At 44.1% G+C, this 25,629-nt stretch overlaps 1 protein-coding gene across 1 annotated transcript in view; it reads left to right on the plus strand.

Annotated features, from left to right (window-relative positions):
- LOC147711065 (protein-arginine deiminase type-3-like) overlaps positions 1-25,629 on the plus strand; it is a 361,895-nt gene that overhangs the window by 193,710 nt on the left and 142,556 nt on the right. The window contains exons 8-9 of the mRNA XM_086921888.1: positions 5,027-5,130; positions 6,659-6,770. Coding sequence (XP_086778014.1) covers positions 5,027-5,130; positions 6,659-6,770 — 216 coding nt within the window. The remainder of the gene's footprint in view (positions 1-5,026; positions 5,131-6,658; positions 6,771-25,629) is intronic.

Genomic DNA, 25,629 nt, shown 5'->3' on the forward strand with positions numbered 1-25,629 from the left:
TTCACAAAACAAATGATCAAATCAATCCATAGACCAACAACTTGATGCAGAAGTTCCTCGCAGAGAATGTGCAGCTTTCCTCTGTCCAACATGACTCTACACAATCTATTTGTGCCAGATCCCTTTCTTGTAATGATAGAGCGCAGGCTCACCTGCCCGGGGTTTTACCCTACTCACCTGAGCCCATAAAAACATACACATTTTGAACATGTAAACCTATGCTAAATCAGAAATGTTTATTAACCATTTAGGACCTATACCATTGACTTACCAATCCTAGTCACTGGTACCCAGAGTCCTAAGGGATCAATGGAGTTAGAATAATAGGCAGTATATAAACATTTGCACTCATAAAAATAACGACAAACTCAGGAAAGATTTAAACTCTTTATCTATGTAAATTCTTAAATGTCAGAGTCCATACCAATTCAATCAAAGCTCATTCAATTATGAAGAAAAAAATCAAAGCAAGATGATGCGGAAATATTATGAGACTTTCTTTAAGCATTGAAACATAGGATGGGTAAGCAAAGGGAAACAATACAATGACATACCCACATTCATTTATATTTACCTAGAATGGTGTGAAGACCAACCCCGGCCACGGGCTGGGATATAGAACAGGACTTCTAGTAGTTCAGATGCCAGTAAGACAGCACAGGTGTAGATCAAGACCAGTGATGACCAAATTAGGATGGATTCAGGTTAGAAACACGTACCCTCAGCTAAGTGCAACGCCAGCGTCACACCCCTCACTGCGGCTAACAGTTGGACCCCGATTGGGTTAGCAAATCTTCTCCTTCAGGAACCCCGATTGGGTTATCGAATCTTCTGACCGAGTGCTCCGCCAGCACCTCTGCTCCCGAATCTTCTGACAGAGTGCTCCGCCAGCACCTCTGTTCTCAATCGCCTATTGAGTGCTTTGGTTCAGTGAAAGGTCAGCTATTCGGACAAGTCGGACAAACTAACTAGATAAGCCTACCTTAGATATACTATTTTCCAGGGCAGTGTACCACCCCCCAATGTTGCAAGTGTGTATATTACCACAATTTGATTGGTAAAAAGACGAGGAGAGGTCATCACTACATACCAGTTATGAAGTCACTTGATTCAATAATGCAAATTATCTTCCCGCCCATAACTTTATTTTCCCATGCATTTTATTCCACCCAATAATGAATGTTCTAATAGTAAACACAATATTAAATAATTTATCAATTTGTCTTCATCTCGAGAGGTAAAGGAGTGAGTTTCCCTTTCGCATCTTCAGGTAAGACTGTCGTTGGCATGGATTCAATGCCATTACTTGTGGACTCATGAGCTCTTCTGCGCATTCGCAGGATTTGCAAGATGGAGTGCAGCAAGATTACATCAGGCCCAAATACCAGCTAATAGCAAAGTCAACGAAAAACAGTTTTAGAACAAAGAATAAATGAATGCACTGTATACCACTTATCTCTACTCTGGGCCCTTTACTTTATTTTAACTACAGCGTTAAGAATTAGGCAGTACGGACAATTTAGTAAAAGCCGCAATGCGAGCGTTAGCACATGTAAACATAGAGCAGCCATCTTTAGTTCTACTGTGCAGAAGCAAAGTTTTCCCACCAAGCAAAGAATACGGCATGTCACGTGAGTGTGACAGACGCATGTGCAGAAAAGTTCCCACGTTGAGGTGGCCATATTAGGTCACTCGAGTTACTGTTAGTTAAAACACATACGCAAGTTTCCCCTAGATACTCGAAATGGCCTGTGGTGCATTGTTAGTAAGACAAAACATGTTTATTAGAGTATTATATATTATTTCTAGGGGGTTGAATCCAAGCAAGTCTCTTTATGAGTGAAACCTTGCCCCATCAGTAATATCTATTGTTTTCTCTCCCCTATATATTTTCATCAGGGAACAGCCATGACAACGCGGGGATTACCCCGCACTGCCATTACAACGCAGGGATTACAACAAAAGTCGTTACAACGACTTTCGCTGGAGGGCGCTGTTGGATAGGGAATAGTTTAATTTTCTATCCAACACCTTCCCTACTGTGAACGTGGGGTGGAGTTGGAATAGAAAATTAAACTATTCCACTATCCAACGCCCTCCAGCGAAAGTCGTTCTAACAACTTTCTTTGTAATCCCCGCGTTGTAATGGTACGTGTGGTAATACCACGCGTTGTCATGACATACAACCTTTTCATCCCCTGTTATGCTGTCCTATTCTCTTCTTGGCTCCTTTTCTAATAGAAAATGGTTCTTCGGTTATATATCTGGAAAGAAGTATGCAACCAATACATGTATCATTCTAGCTAGCTGATCCATCTTTTACCTATATGTTCAGTAGTCTGTAGTTATTTATTTATTTATTTGAAAAGTTTTATATAGCGCTGGCTAGACCCGGAGGTATCAGAGAGCTTTACATGAGGATCAGTGAGTTCAAGCTTACATAGTTACATCAATTAAATCAAAGAATCACAGAGGGAGGAGGAGGGAATGGAAGGAAACACAACGGGGAAACGAGGAAAAACAATGTCAGTTGACCGGCTGGGTAGGGCGATGGCCGAGGGGGTGAAACCAGGGCCAGACTCCTCTATAACTGCATGTGACAGCTCCACCTGGCATCGGCCAAGGTTGCTCATGCACAGAGGTAAGTACAAACCGTGTTGGTATCCGCCCAGAGTTACAGGTTACATAGTTACATCAATTAAATCAATGAATCATGAAGGGAGGAGGAGTATCCGCCCAGGGGGAATCGTCAAAGGTCCATCGAAAGTTCTATCAAAGTTCCACCGGGCATGGACCATGTTGATACGGCTCCGAGGTGAGTACAATGTTCAAGCTTTCAGTCCGGGGGGCGTCGTCATAGATCAATTGGCAGCACCCATTCCGGAGCTATTGGGACCTAAGACTTACTGTAGGGTTGATATGCTCGATAGCAATGCTTTCAGGGGACAGGCCAGGACAGCCATCTTAAGGTCAGGCATATAGAATGTGTAGGAACAGTGTTGTAGGGCATTCAGCTGTTGGCAGGCAGCTCCTGTGCCCTGTTTAAGGGCCGCGCCCTGGGGGTGGGCCTTGCACACACATGCTCAAGGCCGGTCCTGGTTACAGGTGTATAGATCAACAACAGGGTCATTTTTCTGAGGGGTTCACCAAAAGCAATGAGAGCAAACCTCTAGCTGTCTGTGGATTTAACAGATAATCTACTGTAGCCATTTTTGCTAGACTAGTAACCAGAAGCTCTCACTTCGTAGCTAGGTGAGATTGTAACATGGCACCTGAGGCATTAATTTCAACAAATGCGTTTTACCAAAGAGTCCCGGATGGCAGTGACACCGAGACTAACCTCCAAGGCCCCAGATTTTACGACCCATACATCAAGACCAATAGATCACGGCAACCCCCAAGCCAAACAATTAGAAGGCCAACGCCAGCGAGGTCCATTTGAAACATCAGGGTCGGACCCACTAATCCCCCACTTACAGATCACACAAAACAAGTATTGAATGCAATAAAAAACAGAGTTCCGATCAGGCTCCGGGACCAAACGGCTTGCCCAGCACCTAATTAAAAAAAGATCCAGTTTTTTGGTCCAATCATTTATCATCGCTGTTTGCTCACACATTGGAGTCTCAAACCATCTTTGATTCCTTGCGAGGAAGCATCCTTCACCCTATATTTAAATCAGGGGCCCGTTTAGATCCATCTAACTATAGGCTGACAGCAGTCTTTGATGTTGAGGCAAAAATGTATGCCGCAAATTTGCTGAAAAATCTAGAGGATTGGGTCGACAGCATTAAACTGATCCCCAATACACAAATGGGTTTCCGAGTCGGAATGGGTACCTTAACAAACATATCTGCTGTCACGCCCCTGGCTAACCAAGCCATTGCTAACTCAAATGTTTTGTACGCATGTTTTGTGGACCTCAAAGCAGCCTACGACATGGTCCCTAGACCCGCCCTGTGGCCAAAAATGAAATCCTCGACAGCCCCCACAAAACCATTGGACGCAATAATTAACCTGTATCCAATTTTTTTATGTATGATCACAACATATATCATTTCTCTTTTTGAGCATCTACTATATTGACACATACTTGTTCCATCGCCATTTATCTTTTAAATAAAAAAAGATGGATGAATCCACAGAACTGGAAATCGAGGAGCTGCGGACAGTTTCCTATAATCATAGATTTTTCTTTTTCATAATGACATATGATTTAGTCCTCTTATCAATTGGTCAAGACCCCAAGAAATTAGGACAGGCTGGATGAAAGGTTTGTGAGTTGGTAAGAGAGCTGTGATTAATTTGTAAAATAAGTGGTATGGCACTCCTCAGGAGGATACTGCAGCTTTAACCACCCATTGCCCCTGCCAGCGCTGATAACAGTACCTACACAACAATGGATCATCATACTCCTACACTTGTGACAATTCAGACTATTTCAGGACCCCAAGTTTATAAGAAGGCTGGCTATGGGAGGCAGGTATTAGTAGTTTTAATATATATGAAATCAATTAACAACTGTTCTTCTCATCTTAAATTAAACAAACAGCTCCACCATATGGAAGCCTGTCATAACTGCTTGTGTTGACAATTAAGTGTTGGTGCCAAGCACCAGAAACCACTGTCTCAAATTAAGCACTATGAGTGAGTAAGAAAGGTCATTTGTGTACAACAGACCCTCTAAGCTGAAGATCATTGAATTCTGAACAATTTAGAGTGGGCTCTCCTTTTTAATTAATAAGGCTAGGGTACACTTAACAGTATTTTTCAAATTCTAGTGGGTAGGAAAGTAATATAGCAAGTCTACGAGAATGAATCAAACATATTTGCTTTGGAACTGTTTTAGCATTGGGCAATTGAAATATGTTTAGCACAGGCATTTGAATGTTTAGCATGGATAATCTGTAACATACCAAAGGTCTCAGAATGCATACCCTAAACTAACAACTGCTAAGCTCACACTCTATAATTTGTCTTAATAACATCTAAGAATCCACATTTACGTATTGGCTTGGCTTTTCAGAATGTGCCAGATGTCCCATTATGTACAAGAACTGTGGTCTTCCGAATGACTCCATGGATAATGACCCCAAACATCTTGAATCCACTGGAAGTGTATGTCTGCAGGTAAGTGTACCACATTTTTTGGATGAACAGCAAAAAAGTGATGGGACAAAATACTTGATTACTCTGAATCACTGGTAATTATTGTGGAAGTACTTTATTCTATTGATACAGTTAAACATGGTGACCATCTATATGTAAATCTGCATTGATCCTACCCCACAGAGTTGTCTAGCCCATACTGCTAGGCAGTTTCCTACCTGAAATGCTTTTTTTGGCTGTGAAGGACATAAGTACAGCCTGTATCACAGTGAGCTTGATATCCATGTCTAAATATACCCACACTGCTTATTGTGACTCACTTACCAAAAGGTGATTGTTCAATATATTTCAATTAATCTTAACAAGTGTTAATTTGTCTCTGTGCTACCCATTCCACTGTGTTTTAGTTCATCTGATCTTACAGAAGTTGGATAAAATTGTACTAACCAGCTTCAGAACTATCTTCCTTAGAAGAAGCCTGGCTGATCCTGTCTTTAGTGTCACAGTGAGTAAAAAGACAAGGGACTGTAATGGGCCCATAATAATTACCAGTGGTTGAGGAAAACTCAAGCATTCCATCCGTCACTTTTTGTCCTTGTCAGTGTGTATTCCTGAGTGGGATGATTGGTCTCTGATGTGGGTCCTGAAGCTCATTGTGCGTTAACACACAAAATGCACCTCACTGATGTGGTCTAATAAAGCTGAAGGTTTCTCAGGTTTCTTGCGCTTCCATGCAGCGGGGTAGTGGCCTAGTTTTTTTAAGAGTAATTTGCATATGGTTGATTCCTCTCTATCCTCACTATTTCAACAAAGATATTGTGGTTCAGCATTTTCTATGGATGGAATAAATCTATCTGTCTCTATCTCTCGCTCTCTCTTTCGTTGGTGCCTTGTTACTGAGGCTTAATTAAACCAACTCTGTAATAATTTAGACTGATGAATTACCTTTCTAAGACTGCAGGTGGAAGAAACTACTTTCTATGAGGTGATTAAAAGTGGAATTCCTTTGGCAAAAGTTCTCGACTAGATTATAGCCCTCTCTGTTAAGTGATCGATAGGTCAGAATACATTTTTTTCCCACTTTTCTGTAGGCCGGTTAGCTACACAATTTATGATCTGCCCTATGGGTACAATAAAGCCATCCCTGTGGACAATCCTGTTGGTAAAACTAATACCTATTCTCTGTGAGCAGCCATTAAGTGCAGAGCCTGTCCAAGAGATTTAATATTCTCACTCTTTTGGACTTATTGCAAAGTGAAATGATTCAGCTTTTAAAGCGGAAACATTGGAGAAACATCAGAACCCCCACTTCATAATCTGTACTGTAGGCATACTGAAGATATGTTAGCTTGTGGGAAAACACATTTCTCTCTTTGTCATAGTGATAAAATTGAACTCACTGTAATATAATCTATTGGGCTGCTTCTTTCTCCATTCCAGTAATTATTTTTGGAGGTACTTTTATGTATATTGACAATTTTTACTAATAAGCTGATTTGTTTGCTGGACCGTCAATCAATTTTTTAACTTGTTCCATTTGCTCCCACAGTATGGATGATAACTGCATTTTTCTGAAGCAGTTCACAGATCTGGTGAAGACTGCAAACTGCAAGTTGACGATCTGCCCAAAAAGGATTAACCGTGGAGATCGCTGGATGCAGGTAATTATATGACAACGTTTGCCAAATTATGAGTGCACAGATGTTATTCCACCAACAAATTCGTTTTAATATCGTCAATGGATATGGTCATTGTTCCTATATGGGGCACACGAAGGAAGATAACACACTGAGGACTAGTCTGCAAAACTTATTTAAGTGCTTGGCCAACTTCTCTGACGTCGGTCGAAATGCGACTATTCAATGATTGGTTGTGAGGTTGAGGCATGATGGATGTTATTCATTGGTGATAGTAGAAGTGCAGCATATTAGAAAAACATCTCCCTGTGTGGTAAAAGGAATAAAGTTGATGCAGTTGTGGCCATGGTCCCTGAAGTCACTCCGAACATGAGGGAAAAGGGTGGAATATATTTAGGGCAAACCACACAAATGCATTGGCTCACCCGATGTTTTTGAGATGTGGTCTCGGTATATCGATTCTCGAATATCTATGGGACAGAATATTGTTACAACAATATTGAGGGACAAATTAATAAAAGTTTTGTTTCTAAATAGTTTCTATGCCAAACTCTCTCATATATATATATATATATATATATCCTGTACTCCGTTTGTCCCCTAGCTCGTGCGCTCGAACAGCCAGCAAGCAGACTCCGGACACGGACCTCGAGGTGCATGAAAGATCTTTATTAAGCAGAAAGAGTCACCGACGTTTCGGCTCAACGGAGCCTTGATCACATATATATATTCACAAAGTTACCGTCAGGGACTAGAAATGACAATTTGTTTGAAATTGCTGGCAGTGCGTGAATAAAAGATTTTGTAAATCGAATTACCAAGGAGTCGCGTCCTCGTGCACAGGGTAAACTTTGTGAATATATATATATATCCAATTACCACTCCACTGTGCATTCAGGCACAAGCGGGGATACAGACAACGTTAGGTGCAAAGTATATATATATATATATATATATATATATATATATATATATATATATATATATATATTACCTACTGGCTATCGCCAGTAGGTATATATAGTTAGGATTAATTCCCTATGGCATTTCTGAAAATTCTATGTCTAATAACTTTGGCGTTTGTGGACGGAATCGGCTGAAATTTTCAGGAAAATGGCACATTTTGTTTCTGAGCAGCCCCTGAAAATTTGGTGGGGTTTCGTCAAGGGGGGGCCGAGAAAAAAGGGGGGTCCCAAAACGCGTTTTTCCCATTCATTTTTCCATAGGGCGGTTGGACTCACTTTTAGCTCGAACGGCTGAATGGATTTGCACGAAACTTGGCAAAATTGTAGGGACTGTTAGCCCGATGTGCCTTTGCTAGGTCTCAATATATGTGCTTCAGTGGATTTTGAGAAATTAACGTTTAAATCAAGATATATATCTGTAACAGCGCTCCGGGCAGCGATCCGGTCCGCTTACTTTTCGCGTTTCGGAACTTTGCGCGCAGAAAGCTGATTGGCTCTCCGGTGTCTGTCAACATTCTAAACAGTCCGGAGCGGCCGCCATCTTGTCTCTCGGTAGGATCGAGAGAGAAGAAGAGGTGAAAAACGAAGGGGGAATTTAATGAAAGGGGGCAAGGTATCCCCCTCTTGACCCCCTAGGAATGTTGTTGGGGTTATTAAAGGGTCCCGTGGGGAAAAGAAAAAAAAAATGATTTTTCACGGTAGAAGCGCTTCACGGGCCGCGAACTGGGCCGCAAACTGGTAGCGAAACGGGAATTCGCCATTTTGTGCTTCGTTAATTAATTACTAGGTATAAGGGGGTGCGGGAGACGTATCCTAATCCCCTATGTTTCCTGAGGGTGGCTGAGGAGGCTGATATATGTTGATACATCTCTTCCAGCGGCTGTGCGTGAGCTTTTTTTTTTTTTGCTGCGTGACAGTCCGGAGCGGCCGCCATCTTGTCTCTCGGTAGGATCGAGAGAGAAGAAGAGGTGAAAAACGAAGGGGGAATTTAATGAAAGGGGGCAAGGTATCACCCTCTTGACCCCCTAGGAATGTTGTTGGGGTTATTAAAGGGTCCCGTGGGGAAAATAAAAAAAAAATGATTTTTCACGGTAGAAGCGCTTCACGGGCCGCAAACTGGTAGCGAAACGGGAATTCGCCATTTTGTGCTTCGTTAATTAAATTACTAGGTATAAGGGGGTGCGGGAGACGTATCCTAATCCCCTATGTTTCCTGAGGGTGGCTGAGGAGGCTGATATATGTTGATACATCTCTTCCAGCGGCTGCGCCATCTTGCCTTTTTTCCAATGCCACAATTTTGTCGTGCACGGCAGCCATTTTAGATGCCAGGCTGGTCCCAGGCTATCACCTACCCCTGCGGATGTAGTTTATGGCCCCAGCTGTAGAGAATTCAGACATGCCAACCCTCCCGATTCAGGCGTGTGACTACTGATTTCAGTGCTAGTCTCCCGCCTCCCGATTTCTGCAAGCAAAAACCCGGGGGCATATTACGAACAACTAGCGATAATTTTTGTCTCTAACTTGTTTAGAGACAAAAATTATCGCCGCACATCGGCGATTTTTATCGCAGATAAACCTTGCTATTATCGCAGAAAAGTCAGCGATATTCATGTATTATCGAGCAAATGCTCTTAGCCATGTTATCCACCTCCCATTGGATAACATGGCTAAGAACTGCTCAGGGCAGGTGTTAGATTTTGGAGATATTCGCGCTTAGCGCGAATATCTCCAAAAGTTGGTAATAGGAGATAGCGATGTTAGGGACTGTTTCCAGTCGCTAACATCTTGGCACGCCACTTTGCATGTCATTAGTGATAAGTATCACTGACATGCAAAGCGGGGCCCAAGATGGTCGCTATCTCCTTTTAGCTGTCACTAACTGGTGTTAGCGACAGCTTGGTAATAGGGATATAATTTTATCTCCGCTTTCATGGCTTTTAAAGCCAAAAAAGCGGAGATAAACCCCCTTGATAATATGCCCCACGATTCCTTGGGGGTTTCAGCTGACAGGGCTTGGTATTGTGTTACATGGTAATTTTTCCAGGAAACGTCAGAGGGTCGATGCAGGGGTTCTAGAAGAGGTGATAAACCATTTAAGCCTCATGAACAAGCGCATGGTCTTTTAAAGATTTGTGAAGTACTCGGGGCGGCGGTGTGTGTGTGCCCTCTTTCAGGAGCGGGCGGGGGGGCACTGCCAGCAACTTGCCAGGTCAGGTAGTGTTCAACACGTCCATCACCCTTTCTCTGCCTGCTATTGCGCTCCATGCTTCGGAAAGGTAAGAAAAAGAACGTGCATTTGAGTTTGAAATGTCCGATCCTGCAGCAGCACACTTCCAAAGCCCACACATGACAATAACCCGATTCAAGGCCCTATTCACCCGTTTTTAAAAAAATAGATAACACTCCAACAAAGTAAGATTATAAAACTTTATTAACTTTTAACTATAATGAACGGAACAAAAACTAAAAACATTTAAACATTTTTCAACTCAAAAAGCAACAATGGTTAGAAGCTGTCTTTTGTGCGAATAGTCCCAAGGCAGCACAACGTGCAGAGTTCTGGACGGCACCCAGGTGATGTCGCCTGGGTGCCGCACTGGTTTTGGGATCCTACAATGCAGCACAGAAAAACAGCGTGGGGCGTCCCGGGTGGTGCGGGGGGAGGCCTCGTCAGTAGCGGTCTGTTGTGCGAATAGTCCCAAGGCAGCAGAACGCGTTGAGATGTTGATGGGACTGTGTCCAGTGTCCCATGGCTGACACAACATGTACGACAGGCACCCAGGTGATGTCCAGTAAACTGCCGCACTGGTTTTGGTATCCTACAATGCTGCTCCGAAAATTGGCGTGCGGCGGCCCGGGGGGGGGGGGGCGTGGGGGAGGCGGCGTGAACGGGCCTCCCCAGGTGGCGGCCATCTAGCTGAGTTGCGCCCGATCTTGCGGCTACAGCGTCTCGCTCACCATGTTGTTGAGTTGCTCCCACTCTTGCAGTGCAGCGATAGGCGGCTGCCACATGGCTCTTAAAATGGCGGACGGCTCCTCGGTTTTGGGCCTGGTCCACTGAAATGGCCCTGGGACACCTTGGAACTCGGACGCTTGCCTGTTAGGACTTGGGCTCCATTCTCGAAAAGCGTCCCCTCAGCCGTGAAGATTCTACAACAGTCTTGGGGGCCCCCGACTCCCGCAGGCTTCCGGTGGGGAGCGGCTGCCATGATTGCTCGCGGAATGACCACGACGGAGCCACGAGATGGTGGTGCTCTCATGCTGACGCCAGCTTCAGTCTGAATGATCCAGAAACAAGGTGGGGCTTTCATCGTTTGGGAAAAAAAAAATTTCTAAACCAATGAAAAGTGTTATTTTTAGGTCATATGACCAAGACTTCCATCTTTAGGAAACCAAAAGTAAAATGAACCAATGAAAAGTTTTATAAACAAGTCACATGACCTGTTATGCGGCATAGGGCTACAAAAAGCGTAGAAAATCCGTTGGCACGTGAGGCGGCGTCAGTAGCGGACCGATGTGCGAATAGGCCGAAGGCAGCACAACGCGCCGAGATCCGGATGGCACTGAGGTGGTGTCCAGCAAATTGCCGCACTGGTGTGGCCATCCTACAATGCTGCGCCGAAAGACGGCGTGTCCAACTGAGTTGCGGTCACTGTTGCGGTACAGTGACTCGAACGCGCCGAGATCCGGATGGCACCGAGGTGGTGTCCAGCAAATTGCCGCACTGGTGTGGCCATCCTACAATGCTGCGCCGAAAGACGGCGTGTCCAGCTGAGTTGCGGTCACTGTTGCGGTACAGTGACTCGAACGCGCCGAGATCCGGATGGCACCGAGGTGGTGTCCAGCAAATTGCCGCACTGGTGTGGCCATCCTACAATGCTGCGCCGAAAGATGGCGTGTCCAGCTGAGTTGCGGTCACTCTTGCGGTACAGTGAGTCGAACGCGCCGAGATCTGGATGGCCCCGATGTTGTGTCCAGCAAGTTGCCGCACTGGTGTGGCCATCCTACAATGCTGCGCCGAAAGTCGGCGTGGCGTGCCCCGTTGGCTTATGAGGTGATGTCAGTAGTGGACCGATGTGTGAATAGGTTGGAACCAGCACAAGGCGCCAAGATCCGAATGGCAAGTCCTGGATGTTGAGTGCCATAGTTGAGAGTTCTGAGCAGTGCTTGTAAGACTATCTGAAGTTTATTATAAGAATCAGAGTAAGTTGAAGACTGTCTGAAGCTTATTTGCACCTTTTGCAGCTTCACTATTGCCCAAGGTGGTGTCCAGCAAATTGCTGCACTGGTGTGGCCATCCTACAATGCTGCGCCGAAAGACGGCGTGTTCAGCTGAGTTCCGGTCACTCTTGCGGTACAGTGACTCGAACGCGCCGAGATCCGGATGGCACCGAGGTCGTGTCCAGCAAGTTGCCGCACTGGTGTGGCCATCCTACAATGCTGCGCCGAAAGTCAGTGTAGGGTGCCCCGTTGGCTTATGAGGTGATGTCAGTAGTGGACCGATGTGTGAATAGGTCGGAACCAGCACAAGGCGCCAAGATCCGAATGGCAAGTCCTGGATGTTGAGTGCCTCAGTTGAGAGTTCTGAGCAGTGCTTGTAAGACTGTCTGAAGCTTATTTGCACCTGCTGCAGCTTCACTATTGCCCTGGTGTGGCCAAAGGTCGCACATGACATAGGCGGCCGGCTCCCGAGGTCCGGCGGAACTTTTTTCCTTTTCCTTTCTGCTTCTTTTGCTACAATCCGTTTCATCTGAAGACACGACCAGGTCCCTGAATGTGTGTAGGGTGACGCTATTGATTGAATGAAAATGGCGGCTTGACACAAAGCTGACTCAAGCGTTACTGTTGATGCTATACAGACAAAAATTGGTTTTCAGTTTGTACATTCTTCATGTTTTTTTTTCCATCCAAGTCTGATTGAGAGTTTGTAGAAAAATGGCTTCAGATTTTCCACATACTACTCTTCAACATTCTTCCTAAATGTAACAATGTGAAACTCACTAGGAGAACGGCTGTTTCTGTTTCCTTTCAAAATGCTGCCAACAATATTTTCTGAATGGAAGACACCATCTTGTAGCATAAAGGGCCGAAAGGGGTTCTGGTCTGGCCGATGGTTGGTGGAGACATTTTGACTATATCTTAGACCTGCCCGGCCTCGCCCAAAATGGCGCCGGTATAAATGGGACTCGTAACTCCTTGCCCGCAAATGTATATCTAGAAAATGTTATTGTAAGTGGCCCTGTCGTATTTTAATTACAAAATGTACGTCCACCGATTCCGCAACTGTTAGACACCTTTGTTCTTGCAACCTAATTGCCCGCTCGTTACGTTCTTCTACAGTGTAAATGTCTCCTCATCATATACGATTTCAGTTTGCTCCGTGGCCGGCCCACGTGGTTATAGGCCCGTATTTGTATACTGACATTTTCACAATAAAGGTTTTTAAAACAAAACACGGTAGTAGTATTTACATTGGTAAAGTTTTTACTTTTAGTCACTGTTTTCGAATCAGTAAAAGGCAAGTGAAATAAAGCAGTCCAATTACATGACGGATAAAAGGTATAATATGTAGGAACGCAGTAAAGATAAATGGTCAAGGGCAGTTGTGTTTTTCATGTCTGCAACATAAAGTGATCGATAAGAATCTGATAATCAGGCGTATCGGCGACTAAGACAGCAGGCCGAATCTCTTTTACTCAACGGCTCCGTCATGGAAGGAAGAAACGCCCTTTTTCTCGAAAAAGAAATATATTTTACTTGCAAGACAGTTGTAAATTTTCCGGGAAAGTACATTAGCCTGGAATATTATAACATATGTTTGAAAAAAAAATATTGTTCGAAAACAATAAAAAGCGTAATTTTTAGGTCATATGATCAAGCTTTTCATCATTAAATTAACAAAAGTAAAATGAACCAATGAAAAGTTTTATTAACAAGTCACATGACCTGTTATGCTTACGTTACGCGCTGCGCGCCGCGCCTCGGATCACTTCCGGGTGCGCTAACGCGGCGTGTCATATAACGCATTACGCGACAACGTAGGTCAAGAATATAGTCAAAATGTCTCCACCAACCAGCGTTCGGAACACAACCCCTTTCAGCAGTCCAAAAAGTTCTGTTAAATGACAACAGAGGGGACAGGCAACAAGAACCATCAGTCAAAGAGGGGAGGGCAAGTTCTTCTCTTCCGGGTCATGTTGGGGCGCTACCGGAACTGATCGAATTGGTAGTCTACAGTGTTTCTGGATGTTTCAGACTAAAGCTGGCGTCAGCATGAGACCACTACCATCTCGTAGCTCCGTCGTGGCCATTCCACGAGCAATCATGGCAGCCGCTCCCCACCAGAAGCCTGCGGGAGTCGGTTCAGAATTGAAGAGTCATCAAAAGGCAAAAAGTTCTGCCGGACCCCGGGAGCCGGCCGCCTATGTCGGGGGCGATCTCAGGCTACACCAGTGCTATAAGACTTGGGGAGGGTGTCGGAGCCAAGCGTCTTCTCCGAGTCCATGGCCATCACACCGCCCCTAAGGGGCCTCCGTCAAGCTGTTTAGGAAGGTAACATATCACATTGTTTTCTAATGCAGTCAGGTCCACAAACGACACTCACTTACTTTGAGAATAGTGAAGCTGCAGTAGGTGGAAATAAGCTTCAGACAGTGTTACAAGCACTGCTCAGAACTCTTAACTATGGCACCCAACATCCAGAACTTATGCCATTTGAGAATGGCAGTGACATCGAAGCAACTCAGGGACCAAAACCATTAACGTACTTTCACGTATGAAAATCTTACTTGGGGAGGGGGCAGGAGCGAAGCGCCCCCTCCCAGTCAGCGCCACCACACCGTATGTTGAAAATTTGAAGCCATCGTTCTACAAAGTCAACCAAACTTGGATTGAAAAATCTAGAAAAATGTACAAACTGAAAACCAGTTTTGGTCTGCATAGCATCAGTAGCAACGCTTGAGTCAGCTTTGTGTCAAGCCGCCATTTTGATTCAACAAAGCACAGGCATTGAAAAAGGCTCAAACTCAGAACTCTGAACTATGGCACCCAACATCCAGGAGGTTGCCATCCGGATCTTGGAGCCTTGTGCTGCTTTCGACCTATTCACACATCGGTCCACTACTGACATCATCTTATAAACCAACGTTATGTAAATAGTTTTTTAATAAAATGTTTTACCCTGTTTCTTTGCTGGTGTGTTGTCTATATTTTTAATATTTGCATAGGGTTTGTCGTTATTTTGTGCGGGATGGGTGATGGAGCCGAGCTGTCTTGCAGCCCTCATGGTGTGGAGCTCAGTTCATCTCACTATTTTCGTATTTCTCATGAAGGGTTGTTCCTAATATTTCTATTTTAGCGAGGTCAAAAAGAGATCCAATTAGTGGCCTACTGATTTTGCTCGATTACTTTTATTTTTTTACACGATTTTTCACTATCTGCAAAGACTAAACAGAGTATTGCGACTTTGTGCTTTTTTGTAAATAGAGAATGATCCAAAGAGAACCAATTCTAAAACAGTAAATGCTTGGACAACAATCAATCAAATGGAGAGACAAGCAGGCACGACGGATTACAACGGGGGTAAAGGCCTGCGTTAACTACCCTTCAGTATCTGCAAAGAGAGAGTACTACTAAGACAAAAGAGGGGAGGGGGGGGTGCAGCGTTCAAAGCACATCAGCGTGCATAAATACGAAAATGTTTTTATCTATCACGTACTTGACATTTTAAAGCTTTTCATATTTGCTATTAAAAAACCAATGAAATTCACAGAAAAAACCATAGGTTATAGTGGATATATAGTTAGGAATTTGCATTTACAAAACCTTGAAAATTCAATGAAAAACCATTGGTTTTAGGCCATATATAGTTAGGGATTTGCATTTACAAAACCTTATTTTACTCGCATAAAACCATTGAAATTCCATATATAGTTATAAGCGCTAACTATATATCGCGCACCCGCAATCCACTGCTGATGATGTCACATATTACATCATTCATGACATGGTTAGTGACATCACTGATGACATCACTGATGACATCTCAAATTTAAAAATTGATAAATGTTGTATTGCATAAATATTGAGACCTATTTACAATTTATATACATAGAACCAAAAAAATATATAAGTGCTAATCTGTACATGTGCTAAATTTGTGCCAACCAATAAAGTAATGAACACAAAAGAAAAAGGAGAAGAGCAAAACCAATCTAATTTAGAAATATGTACAATATTGAAATAGTATAGAATATATCGTACTCATGCTGTTAATTCATAAAATTAACAGGTGCATTCATTTCATTTGTATGCCCTGTAAATGTGCATGGGTGCGACTCTGCGGGTCTTTAACATTTGCTGGAGTCCACACTTGACTCTAATATATCATAGACTAACCAGAACCAGACAATATTCTCATATGTGTGCTACTAGCCAGTACTGACAAAAAGGATAAATTTACAAAAAATTGTGAAGATCTTCGGTCGCAGTAAGACCGTTGGGCTGTTTGCTGTTAAGCACAATGATGTATTTTGTTGCCATCTTCCTGAGCATTTTTTCCCGATCCCCACCCCTTCTTAGTGGGGGCACTGCGTCGAGGACAAAGTATTTTAAACATGACAGATCCCTGCCATGTTTTATGTGGAAATGGCGTGCTACGGGATAGGCTGTGTCATTGTTGACAATAGCGCGGAGATGCTGCGGTATCCTGACGTGCACCTGCGACTTCGTGCTGCCACCATAGCACAGGCCACAGGTGCACGTCAGGACATATACAGCAAACTCCGTGCGGCAGTTGAAATTGCCTTTGATAGCAGCTTTTGTGTTCGAAAATGGGGTATCATAATGTGTAGTGTTTTGCCCAAATTTGCATGCCCGGCATGAGGAGCATTTGAAAAAGCCCCTTCTGCTTAGCCAGGCGCAGCCGCTATCTTGCTCAGGACTGGCCTTGACCAGTTTGCTGTGCATACTGTAAGCCCTTCTGAAGTTGATAGTGGGTTTGTCAGGGACTCTAGAGCTCAATACACCATCAGTTTTTAAGATAGGCCAGTTTTTGTGTATGATGGATTTGATTTTGCTCTGCTGTTGGCTGAAAGTAGTTATCAGCCTGGGGTTTCAGCACTGCTTGTTGTTTCAGTAGGCTTTGATGTTAACAGGGATTCCCTGGACCTTTCCCTAGTTTTGGATATGGCTCTGGATAGGGTGGATTCACTGTAACCCCTAGCCCTCAAACGTTCCATCATTAATTTAGCTCCTTCGTCAAACTTCTCTGTTGTGCTGCAGATTCTTTTTAAGCGCAGTAGTTCCCCTAGGGGTAAGCTGTTGATAGCATGTTTCGGATGTCCACTACTTGCGTGCAAAATACAATTGCCCGTCGTAGGCTTGCGATACAATGATGTCATAATTAGTCCCTCGTCTATAGTAATATGGACATCTAAAAATTCTGCTGCCTGTCTGCTTATATTAGATGTAAAGAAAAGATTCATTTTGTTGACATTTAGAGCTTCCACAAACTGGCGTGCGCTAGAGATGTCACCTTCCCACACACAGAAAACGTCATCTATGAATCGCATCCAGTATTTGACATTGTTAAAACCCAGTGTTGCAATAAGATCCCGCTTCTCCCACCAGCCCACGTGTAAACACGCGTAGCTGAGGGAAAAGCAGGATCCCATCGCAACCCCCCTGATCGGTTTCCATACATCCTTGCCAAAACGAATCATCCTTGCCTAATGTGAAAAAGTTGTTGTTAAGGCACCATTGCACTAAATCAAGAAGCATACGATTGTGACCATAATATTCACATGATTTGAGTCCAAAATATTATCTTATAGCCTCAATTCCGTTGGAATGTTCAATGCACATATAAATTCAGCTGTCGAATGTCTTTCTTTATCAAAGGGATAATTTATTGTGTCTCTGTAGGTCCGAGGCACAAGAAAACTGAAAAACAAGCATGCAAAAGACGCAAAGGGGGCAGGGTAGAAACCCCCTGATCCCCTAGGCCTGCTCAAAATAATCGTGGGATGCGCGTAGGATACACATATCCCATGGAGAAAAAAACTAAAACCCGAAGCCTGCTGTATTTGAAATTAGCCCACCCAGCCCCGGGGACCGCCACACCCCCGGGCCTTCTCTTTTTAGAATACTGGGGGGCCCAGAGGGGCCCGCCCAGCCCCAGGGACTGCCACCCCCCAGGGCTTTAACATTAAACCGCCACCCCCCTGGGCTTTTAAAAAAAAAATTTAAATAAAAAAACCTGTGTGGGGGGGCTCAAGCCCCCCCACATGCCCAGGGGACCGCCACCTCCCTGGGGCACCACATTTTAAATTGGGGGTTGCTATGGTAGTGCAACCCCCGGGACACTGTAGTTTGCTATGGTAGTGCGGGAGCCTCGCGTCTACATGGGGAGCAGCATGTTAGCTGCTCCCCATGTAGAAAAGCCATGCCGGCTCCTGCAGGACGTGGGGAGCCGGCAGGGACTGTGGGGGGATTGGGGACCCCCCACGGTCCCCAACGAGAGGCCTGGCCCCGGGGGATGGGCTCCCTGGGGCCAGAAGTGGCCTGGGAAGAGGGCCACGCGGCCCCGCTCCCCCCCCCAAAAAAAGGCCGGCCCCGGGGGATGGGATCCCCGTGAGCCATAAATGGCCTAAGGAGGAGGGCAAGGCAGCCCCCCTCATATAAAATACTTTTTTTAAAAAGCCATGCCCCGGGGACTGGGGTCCCTGGGGCCGATAATGCCCTCTGGAGGGGGGCCACGCAGCCCCCTTCCATAATTTTTTATTAAAAAAAAATGAATTAGGGGGCAGGCCCTGGGGGATAGGATTCCCAGCCCCCCTTCTTAAAACAAAAATAAATCCCGGCATCGCGTCAGAGGCCACGCCCCCTCATTGCACCACTCTGCAAACGCACCCCCCGGCGCGTTTGCAGAGGGGGAAAGAATACCCCTTGAATACTGGGGGTCCCTGGGGGCCAACTAGCCCACCAGGAACCTCCAGTATGCGCCAAGGGGCTGCGTTGCAGAGAGGTGTTCTGAGGCCACGCCCCTTTTTACACCTCTCTGCAACGCAGCTCTGTGGCATAGGACATTAACCCCTCATAGACACTGTGGGCGCTATCTTGTAATGGTGTTAAATACACAATTTATATCAATGCAGGAGCTACACAAAACTTGTTTAACCTACAGATAGGTGACTGCCCGCGTCAGAGGGTATAAGTTATCATAATGTAATACATTAACATTGTTATTAAGCCGTGGATCGGCCTATGTCCTATGTTAAACTATGGCCCATATTGCTATTCCTATATAGACATACACTGAGCCAAAAAATTGAGACAAAAAATCAAGACAAAAAATCAATAGCAGTTCAATTCAGTAAGGTTAATGGCTAAAAGAGAATAGGCCATCTATTACACATTCCAAGCTTTCACGAAAACTTGAAAAACTCAAAGAAACTCTATGGAACTTCAAAAAACGAATCAGCTAAAAGCATATGGCAGAGTTGCAGTAACTTGCTTTTGATCAAATCAATTCATATAATATCAAGTAATTCATCTCCTGAACTCTTAAAAATACAAGTGTATATATCTTTATCTTCATATATATTCTTATATGCATTCAGGAATATATGTGTCTCTTGTTAAACAAAATACACCATCATGATTCAGCATGTTCAACACTTACAGTATATCACAGTCCAACATTATTTGCCCAAGTGGAAAGCCATTTCTATTTAGGCCCCTCGGATGTTTTGTAGACAGATCTATGATATACTTGGACTCTAGTTTCCGGAGCCGTCTCAGTCGATCTCCGCCCCTCACATTAGATTGAATAGTGTCTAGGCCGAAGTACTGTAGCTTGCTCTGGTCTCTGTTGTGCACCTCTGCGAAATGTCGGGCCAACGGATATGATGGATCTGCCTTATCGATGGCCCTCGGATGTTCTAAAATTTGCAGTTTCAGCTGGTTAATGGTGCTGCCGATGTAGCGAAAGCCACATGGGCACAACAGACAATAGACCGCAAAGGGAGTGCTACAGGTGATGAACTTTTTTATGTGCATCATCCTGCCTGTGTCCGGTACCTCATACGACAAAACCCGCTTGCTACCTGAGCAGGCCTTGCAGTGCCCACAAGGATAAAAACCTTTCATTTCTTTAAGTGTGTTATTCTTGGGTATGGGTTTCTCGAGATGACTAGTAACTAGCAGGTCCCCCAGTGATCTAGCTTTGCTAAATGTCACCAGCGGGTGCGCGGGCAAATCCTTACTGAGCACACTGTCCGTTTGGAGAATGTGCCAGTTTTTTTGTAACATGGCTCTCAAGTCATTCGCTCCAGAGGAAAAGGGGTTTATCATTCTAAACTTCCCCTCACCTGTGGCTATATTTTTTCCTCGTTGTCCCTTAGATGACTTAGATGTTAATAATGTACTACTAGGGATCCGTCTCACCCTCCTTAGTGTGTCCTGTAGCAACACTTCACCATATCCTCTTGCTGCAAACCTAGCCAGGCATTCTACAGCTGCCACTTCGAAGTCCTGATCTCTCGAACTATTTCTGCGAAGCCTTAACAGCTCTCCATATGGAATGCTCCTAACTAGCTGGGGTGGGTGACTGCTGCTGGCAAAGAGTGTTGAATTGCCAGCAGTCTCTTTCCTGTATAGAGCAGTGTGTAGCTGGCCCCCTTCAAAGAACACCCTCAGGTCCAAGTATTCCGCTGCCACCGGACTAATTGTCCCTGAGAAATGTATGTTGTACTCGTTGTCATTGAGTACCTTGATGTAAGCTTCTGCTGTATCTTTGGTGCCTCGCCATATGATGAAATGGTCACGAATATAACGGTGCCAAAACACTGTTTCACTTTGTCCTGTCCTACCAAGCAGCTCCTGGGCACCTGCTCCTCCCACCAGCCAACGAACAAGTTCGTGTAGCTTGGGGCATAGCAGGTGCCCATCGCTGTCCCAGACACTTGTTTGTATAATTGCTCTTCAAACAAGAAGATATTATTTTTGAGACAAAATTCTGCGAATTCCAAAATCATGCTGTTATGTTTGGCAAATCTCATTTGGCGAAAAGTTAGGAAGTGTTGCAATGCTTGTAGGCCGTGACCATCCTCCATGCTTGTATACAATCTGGCAATGTCCAATACTATTAAAAGGTAGTCTGAGTCCCATCTTATGTCTTGAATTTTGTTCAAAAAGTCCTTGGTGTCTTGGACATAAGACTGTAAATTCATCACTAAAGGAAATAAGATGTTATCTATTAATCGGGACATGTTCTCTGTCAAGCTACCTATAGAGGAGACAATGGGACGGCCAGGGGGATGCTTACTGTCTTTGTGAAGCTTAGGAAGGTGATAGAAGGTCGGGGTCAGTAGTTGGTTGTTTCGTAGAAATAAATGTTCATCCCTGCTAAGCATTTGGAGATCATACCACCTCCGTATCAGGATGTCGTAGTCCCTTATGCTTTGTTGGTTAAGTTCATTACTGCATTTGATGTAAAATGTATCATCCAACAGTTGTCTTAATGCTTCACCCCTGTAGTACTCCCTGCTCATCAGTACTACGTTACCTCCTTTGTCCGAGGGTTTCACTATGACATTTTTGTCATTCATTAGGTCTTGTAGAGCCAATTTCTGTTGTTCAGTGATATTGCTTTTTGTTTGATGGTTGGCTTTACTATATTTGATGAGGTAATTGTTCATAGCTTCTGTGAAAACATCCACAGCGTCCCTTGGTGCTTGAGGGACGAATACCGAGGTTGGTTTATATCCCCTCTCCTCCCTCTCTTGCTCTATTCCCTGAAATTCCGCAGGTTGGGCAAGATCCAAAGTTTCAGTATTGAGTGGCTGTCCAGTTCTTAGATCTTCAAGAGTCTCTAGATCTAAGATATCCTTCCCTATTGGTGCGTCTGTAGCAGTTATTCTAGAGCCTTTATTCTCCTGGTCTTTCAGGTGTGGACGGAGCTTAAAGTATTTGTGGAGTTTCAGTTTTCTCGTGAAGCGGAACAGATCAATGCGTGTCTGCGTGTACTCAAGAGTATTATTCAGGCAGAATGTTAAGCCCAGACTCAATAGATCAGTTTCACAGTAAGTTAAGATTCTTTCTGTTAGATTAACCACCGTTAAACTGGTCGTCCCTGTGGTCCTTCATCCATTACTTCTTCTTGGTGTAGGTTCGGTTGGCCCAGCTCGAGGACTTCGCTCTTCCTCTGCCTCCTTTTGCCGCCCGACCTCCTTGTCCTCCTGGTTCTCCTGGTGCTCCTGTTTGGGTTGCATCGGGTGGTTTGTTTTTCCCTCCCCGCAGCCATAACTTCTTTATGACTTCGAACTCCTCGTGGAAAGGGGTTTGTCCGGTGGCAGTAGTTGCACCAGCACGTTTTCTCCGAGTATTTTCGGGATTACCTGGGTTCCCTTGATCGTCGCTGGACTCATTTTCAGTAACCTCCGATTCAGAGGTAACTGCTTCCGCCGTCCCCGTGGAGTTAGCGTTGCCCAGGATTGCTATGCGAGGCGCATCGAATCTCTTCGCATATGTTAGCACACGTCCTTGTAGATAATCATCCTCATCTCGTTCATATGTTTCTTGTTTGCGAGATCTTATCTTTTGCTTTATTTGATGAGGCGAGCTTTCATTTGCGTCTTTAACTGTGCTACTTGAGTCTGGCTCCTTATCGAGCTCCTCTTCCAATAGTTTGATTTCAGATAGCGCCTTCTCCCTGTCCTTCCAGGCGTACTTTACCAGGATTTTTAGTGTCCCTTCACAGTAGGATGCCGTGTGTTCCGCCCAATCAGTCAGTAATTGCGGATCTGGATGTTCGTAGGATAGTACCGTATGTACTCTGATCCTCGTGGTACCCGCTGTTCCTCAATATAGCTGGTGAGACTAGTTGCTTCCCACCATTTGCGAACCTCTCGTTCGTATAGCCTTTCAAGTTTAAACATGTCGTCTTTCAGTTTGTTGTTCTGCAGCTCTGCCGCTTTCACCGCTGTTTCTGGTGGCTTGTCCCGCTTGTCTCGCCGCTTGAACATGCCCATCGTCGCCGTGCGCCGCTCAGTGTCCGTAAACATGCCCCACTTCGTGTGCGCCCGCGTTCAGGTAGAAACGCGGCACAACTGTTTAAATGTAGCCCCTGCCTGCGGAAACCCGTATCTCCTCCTTGACGCTCTGCCACAGATGACCGCTGTACCTCGTAAATATTTGCGAGGAAGAGAGTGAAAAAAGGAAGAGGCTCGCTTACCAGAAGAAGTCTCGGGAAGCCTCAGGAAAGCCCCAGCACACTCCTTCGTATTGTCCTCCGGTCCTCGCTTCTTCAGCTTAACTTGATCCACTTCCATCGTTTGTGGCGGTGCTCGGGAATAGTTTTCCATGTTGTCCCGTGCAACTCGCGGGCGGGTGCTGCCAGCCGCTCGTGGGACGCCGCAAAACACTACGCTCAGAATTTCCTTTCAAATCCTCAGATTTATAATGTAACTAAAGTCCTAAAACCTTCTATTAACTGCAATGCTTTTTAATTTTTTTCTCTCTTAATTTTCTCAGGAACTACTGGAGGGATTTACGCAAAAGGGCGATCTACGAATCAGACTCTACCATTTTGCCAAATTTGGTGTAATTCAGTTCAGCGGTTCGGGCTGTAGCCGTGTTTAAAGGTCCTATGGAAATTAACACGGGGAAAACACGTTTTGGGACCATTCTATTGGGAATAACTTTGGCGCTGGTTGTTGAATCTTTGCGAATTTCTCAAAGAAGATGGCCCGTTCCGCACCCCTTCTTCCCCGAAAGTCTCGGGTAGATTTGTCATGTGGGGGGCCGAGAAAAAGGGCGGTCCCAAAACGTGTTTTCCCCATGTTAATTTCCTTAGGACTTTTAGACACGGCTACAGCCTGAACCGCTGAAAGGAATTACACCAAATTTGGCAAAATGGTAGACTCTGATTCGTAGATCACCCTTTTGCTTAAATGGTGTAAATCCCTCCAGTAGTTCCTGAGAAAATTAAGAGAGAAAAAAAATATATACCTGGGCGGAGCCTAACCATACATCTCATCGTGAGATCTGATTGGCTGTCAGCACTTCATCCAAGAAGAGTTGGCATCCATCTTGGGACCAATATACATGATAGTACCTCATTAAAAAGCATTGCAGTTAATAGAAGGTTTTAGGACTTTAGTTACATAATAAATCATTTGTTGATGGTACCATACTCATTTTAGGAATTGTGGTGTGTTCTAAGGTGATTTTACCATATGAAAAAGCCTTCTGCTGGGATATCATGAATCATGTTTGAAAGAAAACTATTATCTCATGATTTTCCCACAGTGGTTTGGAAGGGGATCGATAAGCTAAACTGAAAACATATTTCCTGTAAATTCACATTCTCTTTCTTAGTCATGTGAGAATGAAGTCTGACATTCTCAGTAAAACATATACATCCAACAAGGACAGAGACTGTCAGTTGATTCTTTTCTGTTCTACTGCAGCTTCCCAGAGTGTTCTAAAGAACAACTAGTGCGCTAACAGTCCTACTTATTACAAAGGTATGGAACACCTGAAGCCATCTTGTTGGAATAAAGTGGTAACTCTTAAAACATTTAATTTAAAAAGGAAGAAAATTAGGGGGCATATTTTGCCATAGAAAGCATGATTAGTGCTGCAGAAAGAAAAATTAGGGCACATTTTGAGTAACTTCTCAAATCCTCTTTTATTTCATTAAAATATTCTGACATGCAGTCTCCCAAACTGGCCACCAGAGACAAAAGAGCCCAAATGTAGCCCAAATATCACCCAGATGTAGCCCAAGTATAGCCCAATGACAGAATGTCCCAGAGTGTTCTAAAGAACAACTAGAGCGCTAACAGTCTTACTTATGACAAAAGTATGGCACACCAGAAGCAATCTTGATTGGAATGAAGTGGTAAGTCTGAAAACATTTAATTTAAAAAAGAACAAAATGAGGGGGTTCATTTTGCCATAGAAAGTATGATTAGTGCTTCAGAAAGAAAAATTAGGGCATATTTTGAGTGACTTCTCAAATCCTCTTCTATTTCTTTAAAAAATTCTGACATGCAGACTGAAACATGCACTTTCAATACCAGCAGCAGACTTCCCTGGTGAGCAGTAGCTTTACTACAGTGATCTAATAAGCAACTAGCGTGCTAACATTATGAATTTATTGCAAAAGTGTGTCACATCGGAATGCCTTCTTGATAGAATCAAAGTAGAAAACTGAAAGTATTTCCTACTGAGGGGACTGTAGTAAATGAGGAAATTAGGAAACTTCATAACAAATAAGTCTCCCAAGATGGCCACCATAGACAAAAGAGCCCAAATGTAGCATAAATATCCCCCAGATGTAGCCCAAGTATAGCCCAATGACAGAATGTCCCAGAGTGTTCTAAAGAACAACTATAGCGCTAACAGTCTTACTTATGACAAAAGTATGGCACACCTGAATTCATCTTGATTGGAATAAAGTGGTAATACTTAAAACATTTAGGGCCAGATGTAGGTATCCAAATACCGGTCGGTAACGGCCGAAAATACCGATTTTCGGCTGTTACCGACCAGTATTTGGATACTGAGATGTAGGGCCACTTAAAATACAGATTCGGTAATTTTACTGAATCAGTAATTTTACTGATTCTGTAAAATTACTGAATCTGTAAAATTACAGAATCTGTATTTTTAGATGTAGGTAGCATATATATATTCACTGAAAAAACCATAGGTTTCAGGCCTTATATACTTAGGAATTAGCATTTTAAAAACGTTGCAAATTCACTTAAAAAACCATAGGTTTCAGGCCTTATATAGTTAGGAATTAGCATTTAAAAAACCATTGAAATTGCTCCTATATAGTTAGTTGTACTAACCATATTTATCGCACCCGCAATCCACTGCTGATGATGTCACATATTAGATCATTC

This window comes from Lissotriton vulgaris, chromosome 5 (assembly GCF_964263255.1).
Source record: "Lissotriton vulgaris chromosome 5, aLisVul1.2, whole genome shotgun sequence".
Lineage (NCBI taxonomy): Eukaryota > Metazoa > Chordata > Amphibia > Caudata > Salamandridae > Lissotriton > Lissotriton vulgaris.